The following is a 26557-nucleotide window of genomic DNA, read 5'->3' as shown; positions in this document are numbered from 1 at the left end:
AGAAACATCCTTTACTTGTGTTTTCCCCCGAAGTACTAACAGCATGTGTGCAAAATTCGTAATTGATTATTATTAAGAATGCATGACTTATCTCTAGAATTAACCTAGCATTAATTTATTGTTTTAACTACACCATTACGTTGTGAGAATATTCTGATTAACGCTGCCTTAACGTAATAGGAATTTAATAAGAATATGTCATTTCTAACAGCAAGTATTTATTCTGCACTAACGTAAATGTCGCAATGTTGTTCTGCCTTTTGAAATTAATTGCTACGCGGAAGTTTAAGTTAAATTATAAGGCACCAAAGAGAAATGAGAGAGAAGTAAAGTAAAGTCTGTAAGTGAGTTTGCTTGCTGGTAACCGTTCTCACCCAATCTAGGGTGTGAATGCTAACTTGGTTGGGGAGGTGCAACGGATGGAACCTTTCCCAAGCCACCTCACGTTTTTTTTTTTTTTTTTACATCTGTAACGTAGCAGAGAAAGAAATAAAATTCATTCCAATTGTTTTAATTACTAGAACTGTCGGTTTCCACTTGCCCTCTCATGAATTCTCTCCTTCATTCCCCAAAATGGTTAAGCCTAACCCTTCTCTCTGTCCAAATGATTGCATATATATATATATATATATATATATATATATATATATATATATATATATATATATATATATATATATATATATATATAAATACATAAGGAAAGCAGATGGTTTTCAAATTTTGAGATCATTTCTCTCTTTGAGTTGAATGCTCATTTTTCTCCTCGAGGGGAACGTTAGCTACCAGATTGATTCTACTTAATAATGAAAAAAAACTAATGCTTTTAAACATTATTCATGTGCATGTCCTCTATTTATTTTGCATTTTAACCAGGAATAAGTTTTCATTTTTAAGGATGCTCTGAGTCAATCTAAAATCTAAAATATTTTTGGAGCAAAGTAGCTTCAAGAGAAAGATTTCATCAACAAATCAAAATGAAGAAATTCTCTCTCTCTCTCTCTCTCTCTCTCTCTCTCTCTCTCTCTCTCTCTCTCTCTCTCCCATGCAGAAATGTTTGTAGAAAGTAAACAGCAACTACCCAACTAGTCTACACCTAAAATAGATAACGAATGGAAGTGTATGTTTGCTTTTCCACCTGTTGAAAATGTTTGCCGGAGTCGTTCTTTTTGCTGCTGTGTGTGTGCGTTAAGATTTACCAAGGACTCTAGAGGAAAAGGAGCTCGTTCTTTTCAGCGGAATATGATGAAAAGACCTACTACTCTGAAGCTGGGCCTAAACTAACAAATGCTCCAGCTGCTCACGAGCTCAAAGCAATGTAAACAAAGTTCTCCAGTGTGACTTTGCGCATTTAGAAAAGGATGAACAGTAACGCCTTCTGAAACGCTTGCGAGAGAGAGAGAGAGAGAGAGAGAGAGAGAGAGAGAGAGAGAGAGAGAGAGAGAGACCCGGATTACCATTTCAAAAGCCCTTATTTAATTCTGGAAACACTTGAGACATTGCTATCTTCGCGTGTCGGGAAAAGTGAAATAGATATATTTTTGTATCTTCAAAATGCAGAAAAGGGTATTATTATTATTATTATTATTATTATTATTATTATTATTATTATTATTATTATTATTATTATTATTATTATTATTAATGGTACTGTCGTTGTCTTGGATTTTGAGGAAACTGAACTAGAAGGGACACCCAACAATTTCAAATGAGATTTTTGTTAATGAAGCAAAACTTTGAAATCAGTTAATGAAATTCTGTATTTGTGATTCTGAAGAAGTTTCGGAAAAACTGCAGTGCACAGAACTGTGAGGCCACCAAATTATGCGCTCATGGAAAGTCCAAGGAAAAATGTTCCGAGAGAACTCTGTGCCATGACTGTCTTTCAGACGCCCGACGACCGCTAAACCCTTACTGCTCTTAAACTTTTCAAACTGAACTTGCTTAGGTCATAGACCTCCGCTGATTGGTCTCTTATAACTGAAAGGAACCAATAAGGGTCTTCGATGTATGGCGCTCATTTGAATTACCCATGCTAAACCCCAACGATCGTATGGCGTTCGACGACTCAGCAGATTTTCTGTTATGTAATGAATTTCTATATAATCAGTTAATACATATATATATATATATATATATATATATATATATATATATATATATATATATATATATATACATATACAGTATATATATATATATACATACATACATATAAATATCTATTATATACATATGTATATATACATACATATATATACATATGTATATATATAAATATATATGTACACTCGGCAAGGAAAGTGAGGATACAGTTTTTTAAATCTTCGGACATATATTGCTAATTAATGCGACATCTGGCAACTTTAGAAGGGGGAGGAGCTTCAGTCTTAATGTGTCTGCTTTTTGCTTGACCTCCTATAACTTTCAATCATATTCTACAGTTCTGAAATCATTGATACTTAAATGCAGTAGTAAGCTTTACAGTATTCGTTCAAGTTGTAATTTGCAGCGACAGTTCTGAGCAAAATAAAGTAACCTTACACAAATGAATTTATGACACCACAATGAACGGAATGCTTGCGTAATCGGAAATGCAATCTTCCACAATGAAATTAAAGAGTTAAATTTGAGCAATGTCCAACGAAAAACATGGGGAACAATAAAGGAACAAATGCAATGTTATGATGAGAGAGAGAGAGAGAGAGAGAGAGAGAGAGAGAGAGAGAGAGAGAGAGAGAGAGAGAGAGTTACTGTTGTGTAAGCCTAGGCCTATATGTAGAGCTACTCATTTCATTATTATTTTCTTTTTATTTAGAGACTGAGCGATACTATATTTGTATAGTATGTTTTAGCAATGGAGGAGAGAGAGAGAGAGAGAGAGAGAGAGAGAGAGAGAGAGAGAGAGAGATTGCTGTTGTGTAAGCCTAGGCCTATATGTAGAGCTACTCATTTTATTATTTTTTCTTTTCGACATTGAGCGATACTATATTTGTATAGTATGTTTTAGTATGTTTTTGCCTATATATATATATATATATATATATATATATATATACATATATATATATATATATATATATATATATATATATATATATATATATATATATATATATATATATATAGGCAATCATTTGGACAGAGAGAAGGGTTAGGCTTAACCATTTTGGGGAATGAAGGAGAGAATTCATGAGAGGGCAAGTGGAAACCGACAGTTCTAGTAATTAAAACAATTGGAATGAATTTTATTTCTTTCTCTGCTACGTTACAGATGTAAAAAAAAGAAAAACGTGAGGTGGCTTGGGAAAGGTTCCATCCGTTGCACCTCCCCAACCAAGTTAGCATTCACACCTAGATTGGGTGAGAACGGTTACCAGCAAGCAAACTCACTTACAGACTTTACTTTACTTTCTCTCATTTCCCTTTGGTGCCTTATAATTTAACTTAAACTTCCGCGTAGCAATTAATTTCAAAAGGCAGAACAACATTGCGACATTTACGTTAGTGCAGAATAAATACTTGCTGTTAGAAATGACATATTCTTATTAAATTCCTATTACGTTAAGGCAGCGTTAATCAGAATATTCTCACAACGTAATGGTGTAGTTAAAACAATAAATTAATGCTAGGTTAATTCTAGAGATAAGTCATGCATTCTTAATAATAATCAATTACGAATTTTGCACACATGCTGTTAGTACTTCGGGGGAAAACACAAGTAAAGGATGTTTCTTGACGTTGCCATAGTCTCTCTCTCTCTCTCTCTCTCTCTCTCTCTCTCTCTCTCTCTCTCTCTCTCTCTCTCTCTCTCTCTCTCGAATAACATAAATATAAGAGAGAGAAAAAGAACTGAGAAGAGAACCAGTGATACTGAGAGAGAGAGAGAGAGAGAGAGAGAGAGAGAGAGAGAGAGAGAGAGAGAGAGAGAGAGAATTTCTTCATTTTGATTTGTTGATGAAATCTTTCTCTTGAAGCTACTTTGCTCCAAAAAATATTTTAGATTTTAGATTGACTCGAGCATCCTTAAAAAATGAAAACTTATTCCTGGTTAAAATGCAAAATAAATAGAGGACATGCACATGAATAATGTTTAAAAGCATTAGTTTTTTTCCATTATTAAGTAGAATCAATCTGGTAGCTAACGTTCCCCCTCGAGGAGAAAAATGAGCATTCAACTCAAAGAGAGAAATGATCTCAAAATTTGAAAACCATCTGCTTTCCTTATGTATTTATATATATATATATATATATATATATATATATATATATATATATATATATATATATATATATATATATATATATATATATATATATATATATATATATATATATATATATGCAATCATTTGGACAGAGAGAAGGGTTAGGCTTAACCATTTTGGGGAATGAAGGAGAGAATTCATGAGAGGGCAAGTGGAAACCGACAGTTCTAGTAATTAAAACAATTGGAATGAATTTTATTTCTTTCTCTGCTACGTTACAGATGCAAAAAAAAAAAAAAAAAAAACGTGAGGTGGTGGCAGGAAAGGTTCCATCCGTTGCACCTCCCCAACCAAGTTAGCATTCACACCTAGATTGGGTGAGAACGGTTACCAGCAAGCAAACTCACTTACAGACTTTACTTTACTTCTCTCTCATTTCTCTTTGGTGCCTTATAATTTAACTTAAACTTCCGCGTAGCAATTAATTTCAAAAGGCAGAACAACATTGCGACATTTACGTTAGTGCAGAATAAATACTTGCTGTTAGAAATGACATATTCTTATTAAATTCCTATTACGTTAAGGCAGCGTTAATCAGAATATTCTCACAACGTAATGGTGTAGTTAAAACAATAAATTAATGCTAGGTTAATTCTAGAGATAAGTCATGCATTCTTAATAATAATCAATTACGAATTTTGCACACATGCTGTTAGTCTGCCTTGAAGAGGCATTACAGTAAGGTAAACGTGGGCTTCGTTAGCTGTTTCCACGATGCTTGAGCAACAGCTCAGTGCCATTCGGGCAATATAAACACATGGTCGCGAGTCTGAGACTCGAGATTTATTACAGAGATTCACAAAGAGAATAGGTGACAGGATCAGAGTAATCAATAATTGTTAATAAAAGATGACGATTAAATATGCTGAAATTACATTCTGTTAGGTATTTATGTTTATAACTACCTATTACCAGAGGTTATATTTGTGCTTACAGATACTTACTACTCATTAAGCATAACTACCCTGTTAACTATTGTCTTCTTTTAAACTGTATATCATTATAAGTTAGTCTTAAAAATAAAGTCGTTCAGGAAGGATCTATCTGAGTTTTGTGTCCATCCAAATATACTTCAATGGCGACGAGGAACTGACTCACGAAAGGGAAAATTAAGGATGGCGCATTTGGGTAATATAGCAGCATATGACAAATCCGAGGACTTTGAAGATTATGTCGAAAGGTTTGATCAGTTCTGCTTAGCAAATGACATAACAGAGGAAGATAAGAAACGGGCAGTTTTCTTGAGCGCCGTTGGCGCTCCTACATATGGACTTCTGAAAACATTGCTTGCCCCTAATAAGCCCTCATCAAGGACTTATCGAGAACTTACTGAGCTTTTGAAAAATCACCTCCACCCAAAACCCATCCTGATAGCTGAACGTTTCAAGTTTTACAATAGGAAGCAACGTCCAGGAGAATCCATCACTGAGTATGCAACGGAGCAACGGAAATTGGCGGAAACATGTCAGTTTGGTGCTTTTCAAGAGGAAGTTTTAAGAGACTTGTTTGTTATTGGATTGGCCAACCGCTCGGCACAGAGGAAACTATTAAGTGAACAGGAGCTTGACTTAAAGAAAGCATTTTCGATTGCGCTAAGTCAGGAAATGGCGGATGAAAACGTCACGAAGATTCAGGGTCAAACTCAGGAGGTAAAAAGTTGTTGGGCTGAAAGCTTCACTCCTTGAGTGTTACCGTTGGGGGAAGACAAACCATAAGGCTGATGTTTGTTTCCATAAGGATACTGAGTGTAATGGGTGTCATAAAAAGGACACCTTCGTAGAATGTGCCGAATGGAAAATCATACCACGGTCAATCGAAATTGGAAATATGGAAGACAAGGAAGGAAACGATCGACGATCAACATGGCAGAGGAGGAGACTCGCGGCTCGGAAGAAGAAACTACAGAGTGCAAACTACAGGATGAATTGGTGCATACAATGAAATACTGTGTTAAGAAAATGAAAGCAAGACACAATAAGGTTCCAGAGATAATAGTGAAAGTTAAATTAAATGGGATACCAATTGATATGGAATTGGACACGGAGCTTCTGTGTCACTGATAAGTGAAGAGTTCTACGCTAAACATCTGAAAAATACAGTACTTCAATCCAGCGATATTGTGCTGAAAACCATGACGGGGAGAAAAATAGAAGCCGTCGGGATATGCTACGTAACTATGGAAGTTCATGGACACAGAGTGGAGGAAGTGCCATTGTATGTGGTACAGGGAATGGACCTGCCTTATTCGGTAGGGACTGGCTGCATTTTGCGAAATTTGACTGGAAAAAGTTAGCTGTAAATCATCTGCATTCTGGTATTCTGAAAACCTCAAAGTTAGAAGAACTGTTAAGGAAATATGGTGATGTCTTTGATGGTGAACTGGGTACAGCCAAGAATATAAAGGCTCATATTCGTGTAAGAAAGGATGCAAAACCAATCTTTTATAAAGCGAGAACAGTTCCTTATGCAATCAGGGATGCTGTGAATGCAGAACTTAAAAGACTAGAATTGGAAGGAATTATTGAAAAAGTTGACTATAGTGAGTGGGCGGCACCGATAGTGCCAGTTTCAAAAGACAATGGTTCTATTAGGATCTGTGGTGACTTCAAGGTCACCATAAATCGTTATGTGGAAAACCCTGAACATCCAATGCCAAATCCAGATGAACTATACCAGCGATTGAACGGTGGAAAAACTTTCTCAAAGTTGGATTTATCGCAAGCTTATCAGCAAGTGGAATTAGATGAGGAATCTAGGAAATATGTCACGATTAACACACCACTTGGTTTGTACAGATATACACGTTTACCATATGGTGTCTCAGCAGCACCACAACTTTTTCAGTCTTTAATGGATAAAGTTCTGCAAGGAGTACCTTGTGGATGCAACATAGATGATATTAGTCTTACTGGGAGAACCGAAGCTGAACATTTATACAATCTTGAAAGGGTACTTGAGCGGTTGCACATCAATGGGTTGAAATGTAATTTGTCGAAATGTGAATTTATGAAGCCCTCCTTGAAATATTTGAGTTTCATTGTGGATGAAGAGGGTATCCATATGACGGAGGATGCCATTGCAGCAGTCACGGAGGCACCAAGGCCAGAATCAAGGTCTGAAATGCAATCCTTCCTGGGGCTGGTAAACCATTACCGTCGCTATGTACCAAATCTCTCATCAGTCGCAGCGCCTCTCACGGAATTACTGCATAAAGACAGAAAATGGCATTGGTCAGTAGAGTGTGAAAGAGCTTTTTCGAGATTAAAGAAATGCTGACCACTGAAACAGGAGTATTAGTGCACTATGATTTGAGTAAACCTGTGACGTTGGCAGTAGATGCATCACCCAAAGGACTTGGAGCAGTGCTTTCCCATATCACCAGTAACGGAGAGAGACCAATTGCTTATGCATCAAGAATGTTAACACCCACTGAACGTAACTATTCCCAAATTGAGCGTGAGGGTTTGGCAATCATCTTTGGACTACGGAAGTTTCATCAATATTTATATGGTCGTAAATTCACCCTTATTACAGATAACAAACCATTGTCATACATTCTGGGACCCAGGAAGGGTATTCCAGTCCTTGCAGCTGCAAGAATACAACGCTGGGCTATACAGTTAGCAGCTTATGATTATGACATTGAATTACGTCGTTCAAGTGACAATGGAAATGCTGATGCACTCTCACGGTTGCCTTTACCAGATTGTGACTCAATGCATCAGATAAGCTTGTAAACTGGACACAAGAAGCAACTGCATTTAACATGCACCAGGTGAACTCTCTTCCTGTAACTGCAAAATCTGTTGCAAGGGAAACTTTGCATGATGCTGTACTGGCTAGAGCTTTATATTATACAAGAAATGGATGGCCAGACTCTGAGGACATAGCACAGGAACTGAAACCCTTCCATAGCCGTCAGCATGAGTTTTCAATTGAAGAGGGATGTCTTCTATGGGGTGCCAGGGTGGTAATACCGTCGAGATATAGGATTCAAATTTTAGAAGAGCTACATGGTGGTCATCCGGGGATTGTTAGGATGAAAGGATTAGCTCGCTTGCATGTGTGGTGGCCGAATATCGATCAAGATATTGAAAACACTGTGCAAAGGTGCTCTGCTTGTCAGGCTACTCAGCCAATGCCGACTCGTGCTGAGGGTAATCCGTGGAAGTGGCCTTCTGGTCCGTGGAAAAGAGTACATGTTGATTTTGCAGGACCCTTCCTGGGACAAATGTACCTCATTATGATTGACGCATATTCAAAATGGCCGGAAGTACACCCAATGAAATCAGTTACAACTATGAATACCATTGAGATCATGCGGCGGGTATTTGCTCAGCATGGGGTTTGTGTAGAGCTCGTGTCTGATAATGGAAGACAGTTTGTGGCTGAGGAATTTAAAGAGTTCATGACCCAAAATGGTGTAAAGCATATACTGATACCCGCTTATCACCCAAGCAGTAATGGGCAGGCCGAAAATACAGTAAGAACATTCAAACAAGGAATGAAGAGGGCGATGAGAACATTGCAATCGTGTAATACATCTTTAAATACCAAGTTGTGTCAATTTCTACTGACTTACCGAACTACACCTCACTGTACCACAAAGCGCACGCCTGCAGAGCTCATGGGTCGGCAGTTACGCACTCGCCTTGATTTACTACACCCAGATGCATCGCAGCGAATTGAAAGAAAAGCCTCAGAGAACGAGAAACCAATGAGGGAACTCGATATAGGGGACGTGGTACTGGTTCGGGATTATCGTCAAAATACCAAGAAGGGCATATGGACTCGAGGAGTTGTGGTTCTTAAATTGGGTCCATGCACATACAATGTACAAGTGGACGGTAATTTAGTATGGAAGAGGCATATTGATCAAATGAGACTGATCTCCAATGATTCTCAAGATAAAAATGAACTTTTAGCACGTGATTTTCAGAGTTGGTCAGCTATCCAGACCCGCCATTACCAAAAGAGTTCATAAATACTCGTGAAGAGTTAGGCGATGCAGTTGCAGGTGCAGAGAAGAATGAAATCCCAAATGTAGAAGAAAAGGAGGCGGCAGCTGCAGAAAAATATCGGGAAATGAAAATGGTAAAACTTCTGATGACTCACCTGATAGATCGATATCTGAATTACCAAAACTTCGAAGGTCTACCAGACAAAGTAGACCACCTGACTATTTTAGAATGTAAAATGATTAATAGTATTATGTATGTTTTTGTATTATCTATTCAAAGCTATGCCACTATTTAATTATTGATTGTTTTATCCTTTTATTTGCTTTAATCTTTCATTCTTTTCCCGAGGGGAAAAGGTGTTAGGTATTTATGTTTATAACTACCTATTACCAGAGGTTATATTTGTGCTTACAGATACTTACTACTCATTAAGCATAACTACCCTGTTAACTATTGTCTTCTTTTAAACTGTATATCATTATAAGTTAGTCTTAAAAATAAAGTCGTTCAGGAAGGATCTATCTGAGTTTTGTGTCCATCCAAATATACTTCACATTCCTTAGCCTATGGAAGAACACCTAGGTTCATTCTTAGCCCAAGAAGGCCACAAAGGTAGCTAGAGGGCTCGACTCCCCTGGCAGAATCACTTGCCAGCATCTGCGATAATGGCACTGTGCCAGGTTGGCACTCATATAACAATAACTAATGGCGATGGCATATCGTATTTTAAATGCATCACGCGGCGGTAGCCATGAAACGGAAGTCATAGGACTTATACAGTTGGCAGATTTGTCAATGGCTCTCTGCATGGGCAGAGGGGATTAAAGTAAAATGGGAGCCTTGGTAAGGCCCAAAATAAATGTGAGTAATAATCAAAAGTAAGGAAGGGAAATGTTAAAGGAAAAGAATAAGGGACGGAGTTATAAAAGAAATAAATAGGTGAAGGACCCTGACATCCTCTTCTGGATAGAGGTGCCAAAGCCTTCGTAGGATAAAGGGATGGCACTGTGCCATTTTGGCACGGGTGCCAGGAGAGCTCGAGGGCTCTCTTTAAGCTACCTGGAATTATCCACGCCCGTGGTATTTCCTCCATGGAGCTCTCTGGTCGGGGAAAAGGTGGAACCGAGCCCAGGCAGGGTATTTGAGTTCCACCTGTGTCGGCTACTTTGACAGCTGACGTAGGGGCCTTCCTTGCAAGCTCTGTCATGATCCATTGCAGTTCCTTGAGTTCATCAGCCTTTTGAGACATGGCAGAATCCTTACTCAGTGTTGTGTCTGCGGCGGACTGAGACAGAGCGGAAGCGGTTGTGGCGGGGGGCATGAGAGGCTCGCAGGTAAGATTGACCAGCTCAGGCACGTGTTGCAAGGCCGCACCTTTGGGTGAGCTTCCGCTGTGGTCGGAAGGATCTGTCTCTCTTACCGGCATTGGTAGCTGAGCCAACCCGGCATAAAAGAGGGGACCTGGACTGGGTCCTCTGGAATGGTGATCAGGGGCGTGCTCTGGTGCTGGCACTAAGGCAGGGTCAAGCACTAATATTTGATTTGGAATTTGCTTGTCGTTCAGGACGGACGGAGCTTGGCACTGCTCAGTGCACCCAGGTGACACTGGCAGAGATTGTGAATCAAGTGCGGGATCTATTTGAGGCCCTGGCACTAGCACTGGGGCAGGGTCGGGCACAGGAATGGGATCTGGAATCGATCTTGATGGAGGGGGCCACTACACATCGCACTCAGGTGGTACTGGCAGTGGAACGAATGCAGGCGTTTGAGGCCTACTCGTGCCTAATGAATGATTTTGGGGACTTGGGCCCCTGGACTGCTGTAACTTGCATGGGGACTAAGTTAAGTATACTTTAGTTAAACCAGACCACTGAGCTGATTAACAGCTCTCCTAGGGCTGGCCTGAAGGATTAAACTTATTTTACGTGGCTCAGAACCAATTGGTTACCTAGCAACGGGACCTACAGCTTATTGTGGAATCCGAACCACATTACAGCGAGAAATGAATTTCTATCACCAGAAATAAATTCCTCCAATTCTTCGTTGGCCGGCCGGAGAGTCGAACGCGGGCCCAGCAGAGTGCTAGCCGAGTACGATATCGACCCGTCCAACGAGGAACTACATGGGGACCAGAAGTCCTGTCCCAGGAGGAGGTCATAACCTCCAGGAATGTACCTGGCTGCCGCGAGGTCACAGATTTCAGATCTTTGAGGTCTCGTGACCCTCAGCTTGACAGTGCGAAGTATCATTTTGAAGTGATTGATACCTTCAGTCGTGACGAGTTTACGTCTGTTAATAGTAGCTCCACGGGGAACTTTATCTTCCCTTATGAGGGACATTTGTGCCCCAGAATCATCAAATGCCTTGACCTGGCTGGCGGGGCACCTACCTCTGGAGGACCTAAGGATGTTGGGTCAGTGACTGCCAAGGCAAGGGCGGGCATACTTGGCTTATTATTGTTAGGGCATTTAGTGAGGCCCCAGCAAAATACATGAAAAGTGTAATTAGTGCTTACATCCATCGAGCATTTACTCATTGTAGTTCGTGGACTTCGTTACACACTGAACTGGAAAGATGCAGCCAGGCTCTTGTAAATAATGGGTATTCCAATAACGATGTCCTTGAGGTTATCAGAAAGAAAATGGACAGATTTTTGTACCCGAAGGAAAGTGGAGAAAGAGAGAATGTTCTTAAATTATATTACAGGAACTATATAGAGGAAAACACTAAAATTGGCCTCCATATGTAATATAAGAACTTTAAAACTGCCAACTTAATCATAAAGAATAACTGGGAGAAGAAGAAGCACTCTCTTGATAGGTATAATGTAGTGTACAGGGCAAACTGCGAACTGTCAGCCGCGAAATATTACTTATATATTGGAAATACTACAATTTCACTATCAAGAAGACCTCCTACGCATTTGCAAAATGGTAGTATTAAAAATCCCATGAAAGACACGCACGATTCGGCTCTGACAGGGGAAATGCTCGAGACCAACGCCGAAAATATTGACGATGTTTCCTACGCTAAAAGACTTAAACACCTTAAGGCGGTATAGGCCTACATAAATATTCATAAGCCTCCCCTTATTGTGCAAGGATTCGACGCAACAATTCTATCATCCGATCGTGAAACTTTATGAAAACGTTTTAGTTATCTTTATCTTTTTTATATTTTATCTTGTTCTATCTTGATATTGATAATTTTGTACTTTATATTTTACTTATACTTTTTACGGGCGTAGAAAGTATATATATTAATTTTTCATATACCATCTGAATGTCTCTTTTACGGTTCTTTGTTGATCTTCTATTTTCAATTATTTACTTTTCGTCTGATTGTTTCCAAGTATGTAAATACCTGAATAACAGTTCTTGGTAATTGTTAACAGGCCGGTTGTAAACAAGCTTGACAGCAAATCTGTATGTTTTACCCCTTGTTCCAAATTATTAAATGAATGAATATGGCGGTGAAAGTTTTCTTGCTTTACTTGGTGTCACCCTCTTTCAAGGTACACACACACACACATACACACACACACACACACACACACACACACAAACACACACACACACACACACACATCTGCCTGTCCCCACCCAAAATCCGAATCCAGTAGGAAAGGACGTTGCTGACCACAGTATATATATATATATATATATATATATATATATATATATATATATATATATATATATATATATATATATATATATATATATATATATATATATATATATATACTGTATATATATATATATATATATGTATATGTATGTATGTATGTATGTATGTATGTATGTATGTATGTATGTATGTATGTGTGTGTCAGTTTGCGCAGCTGTCTTCGTGGTTGCGTGTGTGTGTGTGTCCATGTTCGTGGCTGTGTCCGTGGTTGTACTATATATGTGTATTCATGCGCTTGAGTGTGCTGGTTGGTATATAATGTTTAAGTATGCGGCTGAAGTGCTCAGTATCAAAATTCTTCTGAAGTTTCAAAAGCTATCATAATTAGTCCGTTCTCTTGGTCTAGGCCAGGAAAAACGTGAGGGACGTTGGTTATTATCCCAAGGCTTTTCCTTTATATACGAGTTTAGAAGGCAATAGTTCACCCACTTTTTTACTCTTCTGTTCCTCTGTAACAATCATGACTTATTCTGTGTCACATACAATCATCATTCAGAAAAGTCTTTTACAAGGACAAGAGAGTCAGGAAGACATTCTTTGGGTGATACAAATAATTACCCGTCGATATAGTGGACAATCTTGCCATAAGATCAACATAATTCTTCCAAAAAAAGGTAAGTGATCAACATTTTCATTACCTATTAAGAAGCTAAGATAAAATACAGTTAAAATCCACTTCGTTAATCATAATATAAAATCTGACACGATTGACGATGAGTAAATTGCAAGGTAATTCAGTTTCGTTATGATGAGTATCAGGTTATAACTGTGTTTGCAAGGCAAGACAGCCATGTCTATAACCAGGGGTCAAAGTGGTTTTTACTTTTGCACCAGACTTCCTAAGGAAAAGGAATCATGAAGGAATCATGAAGGAAATAGGGTATGTTAGAATAATCTTGCTTAAAACATTTTATTTTCTAGATTTTTGTCCATTTACGCAAGTTCAGCTAGTCGTATTTAAATTACTAGGCAGTATGACCTGCTTTTACAAGTGGCGGGTGTACAATATTTTCTCTCACTTCATTGCTCACAAAGTCTGCAAGCAAGCAAGCACTTCACGCACATGTGTGCTTCCCTTTCAAAGAAATTGCCTGTAGCAGAACGCGAGATCCCTCGATGATGAGTCTCTCGGTATAACCATGATTTTTACGACGCCAGTATTTTGACGTTTGGTGAGATTCTGCCCAATACCTTGCTAAGTTATGGCACCCTGGGATTTTATCTTACAACAGGGTCATATTACAGGGTACTAAAACTCTGATCATTATGTTACTGGCTTCAGGCTATTGTGTAAAGTCAGTGCAGACATTACTCAACCCAAATTACATATTCGTAAGATCATAAAGTAAACGCAGAGAAACTCAAATTGCAAGTGATTGGTGTAAAAATCAAAGGCCAGTTTTTATTGATTTGACCTTACCTAACTCAGAGAGGCGAATGAGCCAGTACTGTTGGATTCCGTGCGAAGAAAAGGTGAACACCAGAGGCAATAGCATCATTATCAAGAAAAAAAAAGGGGGGCCCCAGGAAGAGAGATTAAACAATGAAAACATTTTCGCTTCATTCCGTCTGAAACTTCACTAGGAAATTGTCAGAAGGAACACTCACAGCAGTAAAACAAACGCTTGAAATCTGCAGGCGAAGCGATCTCAGGTTAGGAATGGTTTTCTGTTTACTGTCCAAGAAACCTTCATCCAACAGCCTCCCTGAAAGTATTTATATACACCAATGGATTCGGAAGGCGCATATATAAAAATGTTACTGTTGACGATATTATGTTCTTTGCAAACAACACTGTGGTTAATAGTGATTTAATTTCATATCCTCATAGAACGAGTGTCTTTAAACTTGATAAGCAGTAGCCAGTTTTTGTGAGTAAAGGCTGCAATGAATTATTATTTTTATTGTAACTCTCTACTGCCTTTTTGTGAGTTCTGACCGAGCCAGTGGTTTAGTTTTTACAGTTTTATTCACGACTTAATGACTTTTAGCAATTAAAGAAAAATTCATGAAGAAAAGGGCGTAACTGAAATCGCAAGAACCCAGGCAATGACTCGAATATGTACTATAGATACTGTTTCCTATTATTTAGGTTGTCAGTTATAGAATGCATATAACAATCGCTATTGAAAAAATATGCTGTCACATCATGTGGCATATTTACAGCAATTTCACATATTTTTAAGGATTCGATTATTAAAAACAAGAACTTTTACATCAGGTAAATGTAGACTGCCACATTGAGATAAGAGCGATAGCAGTTCAGTTTAGCTGAAGCTCTCAGTTTGCAAGTAGGGTTAGATCGTTTGCCGCGGCCCTCCGCACTTCTGGTTGTTCGTATATGTTCATCATTATTTCTTACCAGTATGTAGTTTTTATATCATTATAGCCGCGGTATATCTTTAGCAACTCTGGAAAACTAATTTATCATTAAAGTTACTTTTGTATTTTTAGTGTATGAGCCCGTGTCTTCCATACAAATAATGGCTTTAGTAGGAATTCAAAGTCTATTTGATTACATTCGAATAAGGATGTAATTACGTCAGTCAGCAGCCGATATCGTGAGCAGTGTTGCCATGATAAATCGTTCATGAAGACAATATTGGTGGACATTTGTGTTTGTCAGAATTGGTAACCTAGTACATACACAGTGTTGTGAAGGCGAGATACAAATGGGGAATAAGCATGAAACGAATACAGGTAGAGATAGGAATATGTTAAAAAAAAAAAAAAAATGGAAAATGGAATGGGGTAAGATTTGGGTGTTTTGTCTACAACTATTAGCCCAGTTGACTTGAAAGTTTAGTATGATTGCCATCGTACTAATGCATAGACAACGCATGAAGGAATAGTGAAGTTCCAATAATGTCGTGAAACGTGATGTTTTGCTACATTTTCACGTCTTGGACATTTTCTTACTTATTTCTGTGGGAATTCCACAGTTTCTTGAGTTGAGTGGGCCACCATTCTTACTCAAAAGACGTGAATGTACTGAATCACTTTCGAAACCGTTCAGAACACCTGTTAATACGAATGTATATTCAAAATTCAGCACCGTAACCTATCCCGTCTCATTTTATAAATTTACCCGTATTACACCCGATTCAAAGTTTCAGCTTGCTCTAGTTCTTCGTTGGAGGGATGGGTAGAGCTCTCGGCTAGCACACAGTTGGCCCAGCGTTCGACTCTCCGACGGGCCAATGAAGAATTAGAGGAATATATTTCTGGTGATAGAAATTCATTTCTCGTCATAATGTGGTTCGGATTCCACAATAAGCTGCAGGTCCCGTTGCTAGGTAACCAGTTGGTTCTTAGCCACGTAAAATAAATCTAATCCTTCGTGCCAGCCCTAGGAGAGCTGTTAACTAGCTCAGTGGTCTGGTTAAACTAAGATACGAGTATACTTAACTTTTCAGCTTGCTCTGTGGAGCGATGTCTTTCATAACGCACTTTCTGACGAAATGGTCCCATTCACATTTTTGCGTCCCCCCCCCAAAAAAAAAAAATTTAAATGAAGTTGACGCTCAAATTTGTTCTAATTCAGTTCTCAGGTTTGAAGAAAAGCCTGCAACAATAACATTCAGGCTTTCGTGTGTATCGACAAAGAAAAACTGAACGTGTAAAAAGCTACAGCAAGAGAAGCAACGACTAATGAGAATTCCATCAATACTGCAATCAGCCGATGTTCAGTATAAAATCAATCCGTTCCTCACTGAGTGTATTAATCAGTCGAGCCATTTATACAATTCTGTATCCATTTCATTTCTCAAAATAAATAAAGGAATTTCAGTACGCGTCACGGAGTAATAAAAATTTGCTCTGCACAACGATATTACTTGGCGAAGCGCGAGTGGCCAATCAAGCTCGAGTCTAAGATATTTACGCCTTAAGGGATTATGGTGGATTATTCAAGACTAATAAGCTTATCTTCCCTTGGAATTAACAAACTTATGCTATTGCCTGGTTATAGTGGCTTTATTTTCAAATGTTTTTGTTTGTTATTATTAATGATAAAATTCTGAATTTTTGAATTTTCGAACACCGACTTGTGTTGAGACCGTCCGCAAAAAATCCTGTCGTATTCAGTATTATACCGAATTGTTATTAGGATATGAATAGTTTTATTGTATAGGAAACAAAAAATCATGTATTCAATATTACACCGAATTGTTATTAGGATATGAATGGTTTTATTGCAGAGGAAACAATTTGATAATCTGAATAGTTTTATTGTAGAGGAAACAAAAAATCCTGTCGTATTCAGTATTATAACGAACTGTTATGAGGATATGAATAGTTTTATTGTAGAGGAAACAATTTGATAATCTAAAAAAAAAAAAAGAAAAATCAAGGGACTAGCTTTCCACCGATGAGAAGACAATTTTATGTATATTCTTTAACACAACTCACTGTTTTATAATCAGATAACTGTCCTGTAATGGCGTAACTCTGCGATATGCTCATCACCTGGAATATTAACCAGCTTTTACATTATCTTCTGAAGTCAAATTTACCGCTAATCAAGCAGAAATTTCTCATAAAATTCGAATGTTGATTTCGTTTACACTTGTGATCAAGTATCCACACCCCCAAAAAAAAAAATGTTCCGGGGAGCTCGTATAAAAATGGATATCGTGCCTCAATCGACCCAGCCTCGACACCAACAAAACGAAGTTTACTGAAAACTCGACCAGACCCAAGTGCGCCTCCGTCGGGGAAAATTCCTCACCGAAGAAAAATAGAAATAAGACTGCCCACATCTTCCTTTTTCCTAACTTCTTACTTCTTAACTAGTAAGAAACAGCCAAGAGCTGAATGAAATTTTGAGTTGTGCGTCTTCTTTGAAACTTGGAATAGAAGGGAAAGGCTGCAGGTTCACTGATATAGGATATATATATATATATATATATATATATATACATACATAAATATACATATACATACATACATACATAAATATACATATATATAAATATACATACAATTTAAATTAAGATGTATTGTGTGCATATACTCGAATGATAACTGGAATTTTCAAAAGTCTATTCTCAAGTTCAAAATTATGGAGGGTACGAAATGCTCTTCATTCTTTCAACTCATCATCACAAGAGTTTTTTAATCAACTTCAGAAACCTTTTTTTTTTAGTTCTTCACAAATAATAATAATAATAATAATAGAATTTCTACATCTTTGTTACTCCTGATGCTTGCAGGTTTGTCAAAATTCTGGACCGAATTTCATAAAAACGATTTGGGCTATCAACAGTGGCGTTCTTGAGGGGGGTGCTGTTCAAAATCGCCCCCCGGGCCCCATAGCTGGGGCCCCAAAATGCGAAATTTTGGATTAAGTGGATCTTCAATTATTTAGCGTACACCTAGTTTTAATAAATAAAATTTCTGAAATTTGCATTTATAAGTGCCTTGAAAATGATCCTACAAGTGCTCATATTAAAAAAATTTCCCCGGGGGACTTACAGAGCCCCACCCCCAACATCCCAGCTTCTTTGGCTCGCTTCGCTCGCCTCCCACCCCATAAGAGGGGCCTCAAATGGGACTGTGCCCCCCGGGCCCCAAAATGTCTAGGAACGCCCCTGTCTATCAAACTTGAACGAAGGGAAAATGAATTTTGGTGGCGATCCGATCAAATTTAACCGATAAATCCTATAGTCTTGATCAACTTTTCCGAAGGTTTTCTCGGATATTCTTCGTTGGCTGCTTTCTTATTCAGATTGCTTTATTTCACCACCGTTTGACAAAAGTTGGAATCTTTTCCTTCATCAGCTGTGCTGTACCATTTTTTGCCATCTTAGTTGGCGACCTTGTAATATACTTTACAGAAGACACTGTGTCGTTTGAAAGTTCTTTGCAATTTTTTCTAGGTATTATTGTTATCCCACTTTAGTTTATTGTTGCCTTGTATTCAGTGGCGTTCCTGAGAGGGGGTTGCTGTTTGAAATCGCCCCCGGGACCCAAAGTGGGGGGGGGCGCAAAATGCGAAATTTAACCATTGCTGCTATGACAGGATAAGCTAAATTTCTGAAATTTGCATTTACAAGTGCCTTTAAAATGATCCTACGATTGCTCATATGCTAAAATTTCCACCCCCCAACCCCAGCTGCTTTTTTCTAAAAATTCCCCCGAACCCCAGCTACTTTTGCTCGCTTGCTCCCCTCCCACCCCCAAATGGGACTTTGCCCCCCGGGCCCCAAAATGTCAAGGAACGCCCCTGCTTGTATTTGTTAATTTCGGATTTTATTGCCTTCTTACTCTATAGAAAACAGTTCAGCCAGTTGGCATCTTCCTCTGGAAAAAAAAATAAAATAAAAAGCCAGTTTCATTTACAGTGCAATTCAGTCACTCTTCACTTTGAAACCAGCCTTAACTTCGTATAAACTCATGGAAAAATGTGTCTTACTCAAGGGAAATTTCCTCTGACTGTGACATGTAGGTTTGAACTGATGGCATGTTTAGAACTTTTGCGGACTGGTGACCTTCAATGCAATTTTTTTTCTCGTATCCTGAAGGAAACTCATTTCTGGCAACTAACATTTCTGATCCTCACTTTCAGCTTATCTCTAAGCAACGATGTGATCAGAGCTATCTGTATCGAAGTTACATAGTTTTCATAAGTTATAAGCATGATCATACTGAGGTTTTGCAGCTATAAATACCATTATCTAATGTTAGAAACTGCGGTATATTTTTGATCAAACGTCATTGTGACGGAGAATCTGATGTCCTTTTGCAGCCTAGGATTGAGAAGAAAATGCGAGAAAGAAAAAAAGGTTGGGTCTTAACCACAACAAATGGTTCTAAAATCTTAAAAATAATATCATAGGTAAAATAACTGAATTGATGAAACTGGGCCTCACTGATGCGTTTGCGAGACTTGACAAAATATACAAACAGACAATCGGCGTAGCAATAGTATCCTCTCGTATTCTTACACTAGCTAGATTGAAATGGAATTTTGTTACGTGTTTTTATTGCCAAACATGTATGAAGTAGGAATGAAATTAATACTGTATCATAGAAGCGCTTTGTATAAGATATTTTTGCCTTTTTGGGAGTAGATAACGAAGAATTTCTCATTCCATTCTCAGATCCTTGAATTCTGAACAGCTTTCCATAAAATTCACATTGAAAAAGAGCCAAGGCAAAATCCTTCCCGTTTTAGATATATCCGTAGAAAAAACGCAGAGGGCTTTCGAAAGAAAGTGTGCTGTATACTTACAACATACAAAGTCGAACATTCAATATTTTTCTTATCATATCTCGAGCATCAAAAAACGAGTAGCCGCATGTGTTTTCCCACGAGCCCATAGCCTTTGTGACCCAGGTTATTTAAACGAAGGGCAAAATTTCATAAACACTTGTTTTCATGACTTAGCGCATCCAACCTTAAAAATGCAAGAAGTATTTACCACTCAAGTAACGGTAACAGCAAGTACCTTATAGAAAACGGTATATTAATAGAGTCAACCTGTCACAGTATATTAGAAGTCAAAAAAAAAATCTTGCTGATAAACAATGTAAATTTGTATTTCATTTTGCAAATACTTTTCGCGCAACTCTTTGTAAAAAGAACCCTGGGAAAATAAAGGAAACAATAACCAAAGTAGAGTAGTGAATTCTGAAGTGACGGATTTTATTGAGTTACTTGGAAGGTTTAACGTAAAGAAAAGATTAGGAACACCAAATGCATTGTCTTGATGATCAGGAACATGCGAAGCGTCCCTGGTAACATCATTTCTTATTAATAAGGGAAATGGCAACTGTCGCATTTCCTTTTATGTTGGTGGTGGTGAAATTGAACTACTCAGTGTGGTATATAAAGAATTTCACCTGACAGAGACTCTCAGTAAGTTGGCGATAAGACCGTTAAGTCAGTTTAGCACAGACATTCAGTAACTCTGTTAATTATAAGTGTCATAGCTGAAAGCCTGTTTTTCTAAAGGTTATTTTCAATTAGATAAGTAATTATTTAGGGAGAGTGCAATGGGTCTTAACCGGAAAGCAACGTGTATTTCTTCGTATTTTAGTGGATTGAATTTTATGATGACATTCCTGAGAAGTTGTACTAATTGAATTAACCTAAATAATGGTGATCTCCCCGAGATATCTGCAGTCAGTCACTGGAAAAAAATTAATACAAGAATGGACACAAAAGAGTTTCTCCTCCGTAAATATCGTCTCAAAACACGAAAGGAAAGATGCGGAAAGAAAGCACAAATTAGTGTTTTTATTTGCTCCACCTAAAAAGTAGGGAGCCCTAACAATGAAATGAAATGAACACCGTCCGTAGAGTTTCCTCGAGCGATGGGTTTTTGTATAATTATACCCTTACTTAGATTTGGAAAGGAGGTCAAGAGAATTATTTCCCTGAGCCTGACGCAGCTAACTCCTTTTTTTGTTTTCAAAGCACGATCCAGCTTTACATTAGGTATTCTCCCTGCAAATTTCTCCTAAAAGGGTCTGAAAGAAGTGTCTCAGCTATTAAGGCATTAGCCAGATTTATAGGTGTCATATATTTTAAATTTCACGGCAAGAACTTTTTCCAGCGATTTTATGTGTCTCGCCAACTCCTTTCTAACATTTACTTTCTTTGCGTATTATCTTTAAGGTCTACAAAATTATTTTTTCGATTTCATTTCCTCACGTTTGCGATGTAGCTCTTGACTGCTTTGTATTTTGCCCTTGAGATTTGAGAGGATTCCCAAAATATGCAGACAAAAGCAGGGGAAAGATTTTATTATAGTGTGCTCCAAGAGCTTTCTAAGAATTCAAGTGTTCCTCTGAGGAAGGCTTTCATCAGGTGTGCCTCTGCATTCTCATTCATTTTTTCTTCACTGAGCAACTTGCATTAGTCTCCTTCCACGACCCGCTTCACTCGCTCTCTCTTTTTTTCTCTCTTACTTTTTTGTTCTCTTTATCTTCATTTGGCGAGACCCTTTCGTAAATATTAGTCGACGCCTTTGCAGTTTTTCCAATTACTATTGTTTTTATTCATTTACGTCATAAGACCACTGCTATCTCTTTGTTGTCAGTTAATTTATTAGTCTTCTCTTAAACAATATCCACGTTGTCGTATGTGTTATTGCCCAGAGACGAACTAGATGAAAAGAAAATGTGTAATCCTCTCTACACAAAGAATCAGTATAAGTAGAGCGACTCATGGCACAATATGAAACAAACCCATTTGCTTATTTTTCGGAATCATTAGTTGTGCCTAGAAAGAAGAGCCGGTTTACATGTAAAGATTATTTGTTAAAATACACGAAAGATTCACGCATACACACACACACACTATATATATATATATGTGTGTGTGTGAGTGTGTGTGTGTGTGTGTCTTATTATAAATGTTCGCTGCTCTACCTCTCTCCCTTGCTTCTTGAGTAGAATAATGACTTAGACTTCGTTAAAGTAAAGGAGCAGACAGTGTAGGCTGCTCGCATGCGAAGAAGTTAGGCGGGAACCCAGGGGTTGCTCTCAAAATAAGTACTCTCCCGGCCAACAGGCAAGAATCTTAGCTTAGAGAGCCGTAAATCAGGGATAGGTTTTGCTAGGACAGACCTTAGAGGTACTGTTCCTACAGCTTAGTCTTCTTTATCCTGTGTACTAGCGAGTCTATTGTTATTTCAGGTCAGTTAAGTTAGGTATACCTTAGTTTAACCAGACCACTGAGCTTATTAACAAGTCTCCTAGGGCTGGCCTGAAGGATTAGATTTATTTTACGTGGCTAAGAACCAATTGGTTACCTAGCAACGGGACCTACAGCCTATTGTGGAATCCGAACCAAATTTAATGAGAAATGAATTTCTATCACCAGAAATAAATTCCTATATATATATATATATATATATATATATATATATATATATATATATATATATATATATATATATATATATATATATATACTATGTAGGCTATATATATATATTATATATATATATTATATATATATATATATATATATATATATATATATATATATATATATATATATATATATATATATAAAATATATATATTTTATATATATATTATATATATATATATAAAATCATGATTTTGTAGTTCGGCTATAAACCAGGTTTCTTGCCCTGAAATATCCATTTTGATGAAGGCTGTGTTTTTCGTCCCTTTACTTAACGTCTTGATAGACATCACAAGTTTCATGAAAGCAAAAGTATTACGAAAGGCGATGCATTTCGAATCTGACGTATTTTGAAACATCCGCTCTAGGACCTAACTCTCTGCATCATCCGCGTCAGTCCTGATTCGTGTTGGCATCACTGCCAAATATTCTGCAATTTCTTCTTCTTCCTTTCCCTCAGGAAATATTCAGTAACAGAAATCTTGGGATTCGTTTCATTACCTATCTATCTGTCTATCTGCGTATCCAGTGAGTAGACAATGTTTATTATATCCCACACCTCCTTTTATATAAATTCTCTAGAAATCTGTTATTTGTCTCTAACTCGGCTTTGCGCTCGGGCAAATTCCTATTCATTTGGAGCAGCGTCAAGCATTAATATTCATCGATTCAAAATGATCCCCAGTTTCATTAATCCGATGACCAGTCAATCCTCCAACAAGAGGCTTTCTCTTCGTACATTTGTAAACATACTGATTGCCCTTGTATTATGGAATATGGTTCGTATACCGTAGGTTAATCTGTGCTTTAAACAGTTTTTATTGCTCTCAGTAATTCGTTTTAAATCTGCTATGTTTCTTTGCTAAAAATGGATATAATGAATCTATCAGTCCAAAAGTTCCCTTCTTCCGTTCTCTGTTCGTAACGAAGATCAATACTTTTCATTAAGTTAACTTACTTTCAGTTGTCCCTGTCTCTTGCTCAAGGGAAGTTCTGGCCGATGTGCTCATATGTGAGGGTTCAAGTGGCCAGAAAAGCGTCAAAGGTGCCTCCCCAATCCTTTGATTTATTTTTTTTTTATTTTTTCTCTCTCCCTCTTTTAATTGCTAAACCCTTCTTTCTGCCGAACGACACCGTCTTCGCATCCCAAATTAAGTATGGAGGTCATGTCAAAGAATATTGTAACTAATAAAACATCCATGTCATAGATTGAGTAAGAAGGGTCTACCGACAAACTGAGAATTTTTTAGGGTTAAGTTAAGTATACCTTAGTTTAACCAGACCACTGAGCTGGTTAACAGCTCTCCTAGGGCTGGCCCGAAGTATTAGACTTATTTTACGTGGCTAAGAACCAACTGGTTACCTAGCAACGGGACCTACAACTTATTGTGGAATCCGAACCACATTGTAGCTAGAAATGAATTTTCTATCACCAGAAATAAATTCCTCTAATTCTTCATTGACCGACCGGAGATTCGAACGCGGGTGTTGAGTGTGTGTGACAGAAGGAAGGAAGGAAGGAAGGAAGGAAGGAAGGAAGGAAGGAAGGAAGGAAGGAAGGAAGGAAGGCGGAAAGGAATACTATTTTGGCTGGATGACTCAGGTGTGTATAGGTGGTTGATTGGATGGGTCTGTAAGGAGTAGGTGAGAAGATGATGATCTTACCTTTCTCATCAAGGTTTCTGGAAGGGTTCGTGCTCAGCTCAGAGTGAGATGTATGGCGGGGGCTCGGGATGGATTTGGTTGGGGGCGCTCGGGATGGATTGAAGGGGGCAGGGGCTCGGGATGGATTGAGGTGGGGGCGGCAGGTTTAGACAAGAAAAGAAGCAAGTTGATCTAACTTTCCCCTGGAAACAGATTTTGGAGAGGTTTGAAGCAAGGCAACTGATAAGGATGATGACGGATGACGATGTGAATGCTACGTTTCTAAGATAGAGCATTGACGATGAAAGTGAAGAGTGGACGAATACGCAGACGGCTGAATGATTGTGTTAGTGAAAATGGGAAAATAAGAGGAGGAGGAAGGTGCAGGGTGCAGAGTGTGTGATGAAATAGCAGAGACCGATGAAAGAGCAAGAAAACAGTGTTGAGAAAGGAGTAAAGATTCAGTGTTAGCAAATGTAAGGTTGTGAGAGTCAACAGAACCCAGGAAATTGGAATGAAAAATGTTTGTTTGGAAGGGAGAAGACAGAAGATGATGGAGTTCCATAAGTAATTAGGCAATGATAATAATACTGTTAACGGTAGAAGGAAGTACCAGATTAAGGAAGGTGTGAGGAAAAGATGTTACAATATTACAAGATTGCTCAGCCAAATACTCTGTTGGAGTGAGGTGTAACTGTCGAGTGGGAATGCAAGAGAAAAGAGAAACTATTGAGATGAGCTGCAGATAGCCAATGGAAGTTAAAAACACCCACACACAAACAAACGCATAGAAACATGTTGAGCGCTTGGAGCAATGGGTACTATAGCGAACACTTCGAAAGTGTCTGTCATGCAAAGAACGAGAGAAAAGGAATCGCATGAAAGAATACATGACTGTGTTCTTCAGAGAGAGAGAGAGAGCAGAAGTTTTAGAAAAAAGAGCTTTAACATTATGGATGTCTTGCGGAGAAGCACAAGAGGAATGCTGTATTTTGATGAAGCTTCTGAGCGTATGCTTAAGTAAATGCGAGTCGTCGGAAACATTTTGCTCAGGACGCGTAGAGAAGAAATATGTGGTCTACATTGCTGTGTCCAGTTTTCACGTGACGTCACGCCCTCTGAGAAGCAGCGGCTTTTGTTTTATCTTGTTTTTTCTTCCTAGAAATGTATGCAAAATGCCATGACTAAGAACTGTCGTCATATTCATTGAGAAATTTTCTTTGCTGCCTAAAACTAGAAATGTTCTAAATGATCGCCATGATAATCCTTACAATGTGGTACTATGAAAATATCCATTAGTGTGCTTTTCTGTGGCGCGCGATACCACCGATGTATTCGTGAAAAAGTCATTTCTGCTGATAACTGTGAAGACCTTTTCTTGCAATACTTTTAGTAATTTCCAATTTTTAGTACGTTATGATCTGATTTTCTTTAGATGAGATTATGCATTCTCCAAACATGCACTACAAGCACAGGAAACTGTTGCACGGCGTTAGTGTTGTCGATCGTGAGGGCCCTTGATCACATTAACTGCTTGCAATGCGGCGGAGGTTGCCAGTATCACGCGTGGGAATACGTGCCGCCATTTGCAATAAAGTAAATGTGTGGCTGATGATATAAAACTAATCTTTAAATTTAAGAAGTGAAGTCCTGTATGTTAATTATATACTGACTAAATCTTCCGTAAACATTTCATCTTTATTTAAATGAATATTCAAATATTTTCATGTTTGCCCATGTTACATTTTAAACACCTGTGCATTTTACACCTTATGAGTTCTTATAGGTGCTTGAGAGGAACAGGAGTAGTTTTTTTCTTCCAAAATAAATGACAGTAGCTTATTCGTCTCTGCAGCTAAGCAGGGCAACCAAGGCCTGCCATGTCAGATGGACACCACCATTGCTCTTCCCATCGTATGCTAATCCGAGACTTTTGATGGCCGTCATATTTCCTTTTAGAGATGACGCTGCCCCATTTGGCTTCGTTTCTTCCTCAACAAGTGGGCCTCTGGGCAACATTAGAAATGTGAAGGGCAGCGTAACAGCCAGGAAACAAGTTTCTGCAATTTTATTGCAGGTGAAAGAGAATTTTATTTGGCATTTTGCACTCG

At 38.1% G+C, this 26557-nt stretch overlaps 1 protein-coding gene across 1 annotated transcript; it reads left to right on the top strand.

Moving 5' to 3' along the window:
* Positions 1–5383: 5383 nt before the first annotated feature.
* On the top strand, positions 5384–5953 carry LOC136847932 (uncharacterized). The gene has a single exon (XM_067119950.1). It carries the CDS (start codon positions 5384–5386, stop codon positions 5951–5953), a length of 570 nt encoding a protein of 189 aa, XP_066976051.1.
* The last annotated feature ends 20604 nt before the right edge of the window (positions 5954–26557 follow it).

The sequence above is a fragment of the Macrobrachium rosenbergii genome, chromosome 18 (genome assembly GCF_040412425.1).
Source record: "Macrobrachium rosenbergii isolate ZJJX-2024 chromosome 18, ASM4041242v1, whole genome shotgun sequence".
Lineage (NCBI taxonomy): Eukaryota > Metazoa > Arthropoda > Malacostraca > Decapoda > Palaemonidae > Macrobrachium > Macrobrachium rosenbergii.
This window is presented reverse-complemented; position numbering and strand designations above follow the sequence as displayed.

Excerpts from the sequence above, each read along its gene's own strand:
- LOC136847932 (XM_067119950.1), top strand. The coding sequence starts at position 5,384 with ATGGCGCATTTGGGTAATATAGCAGCATATGACAAATCCGAGGACTTT.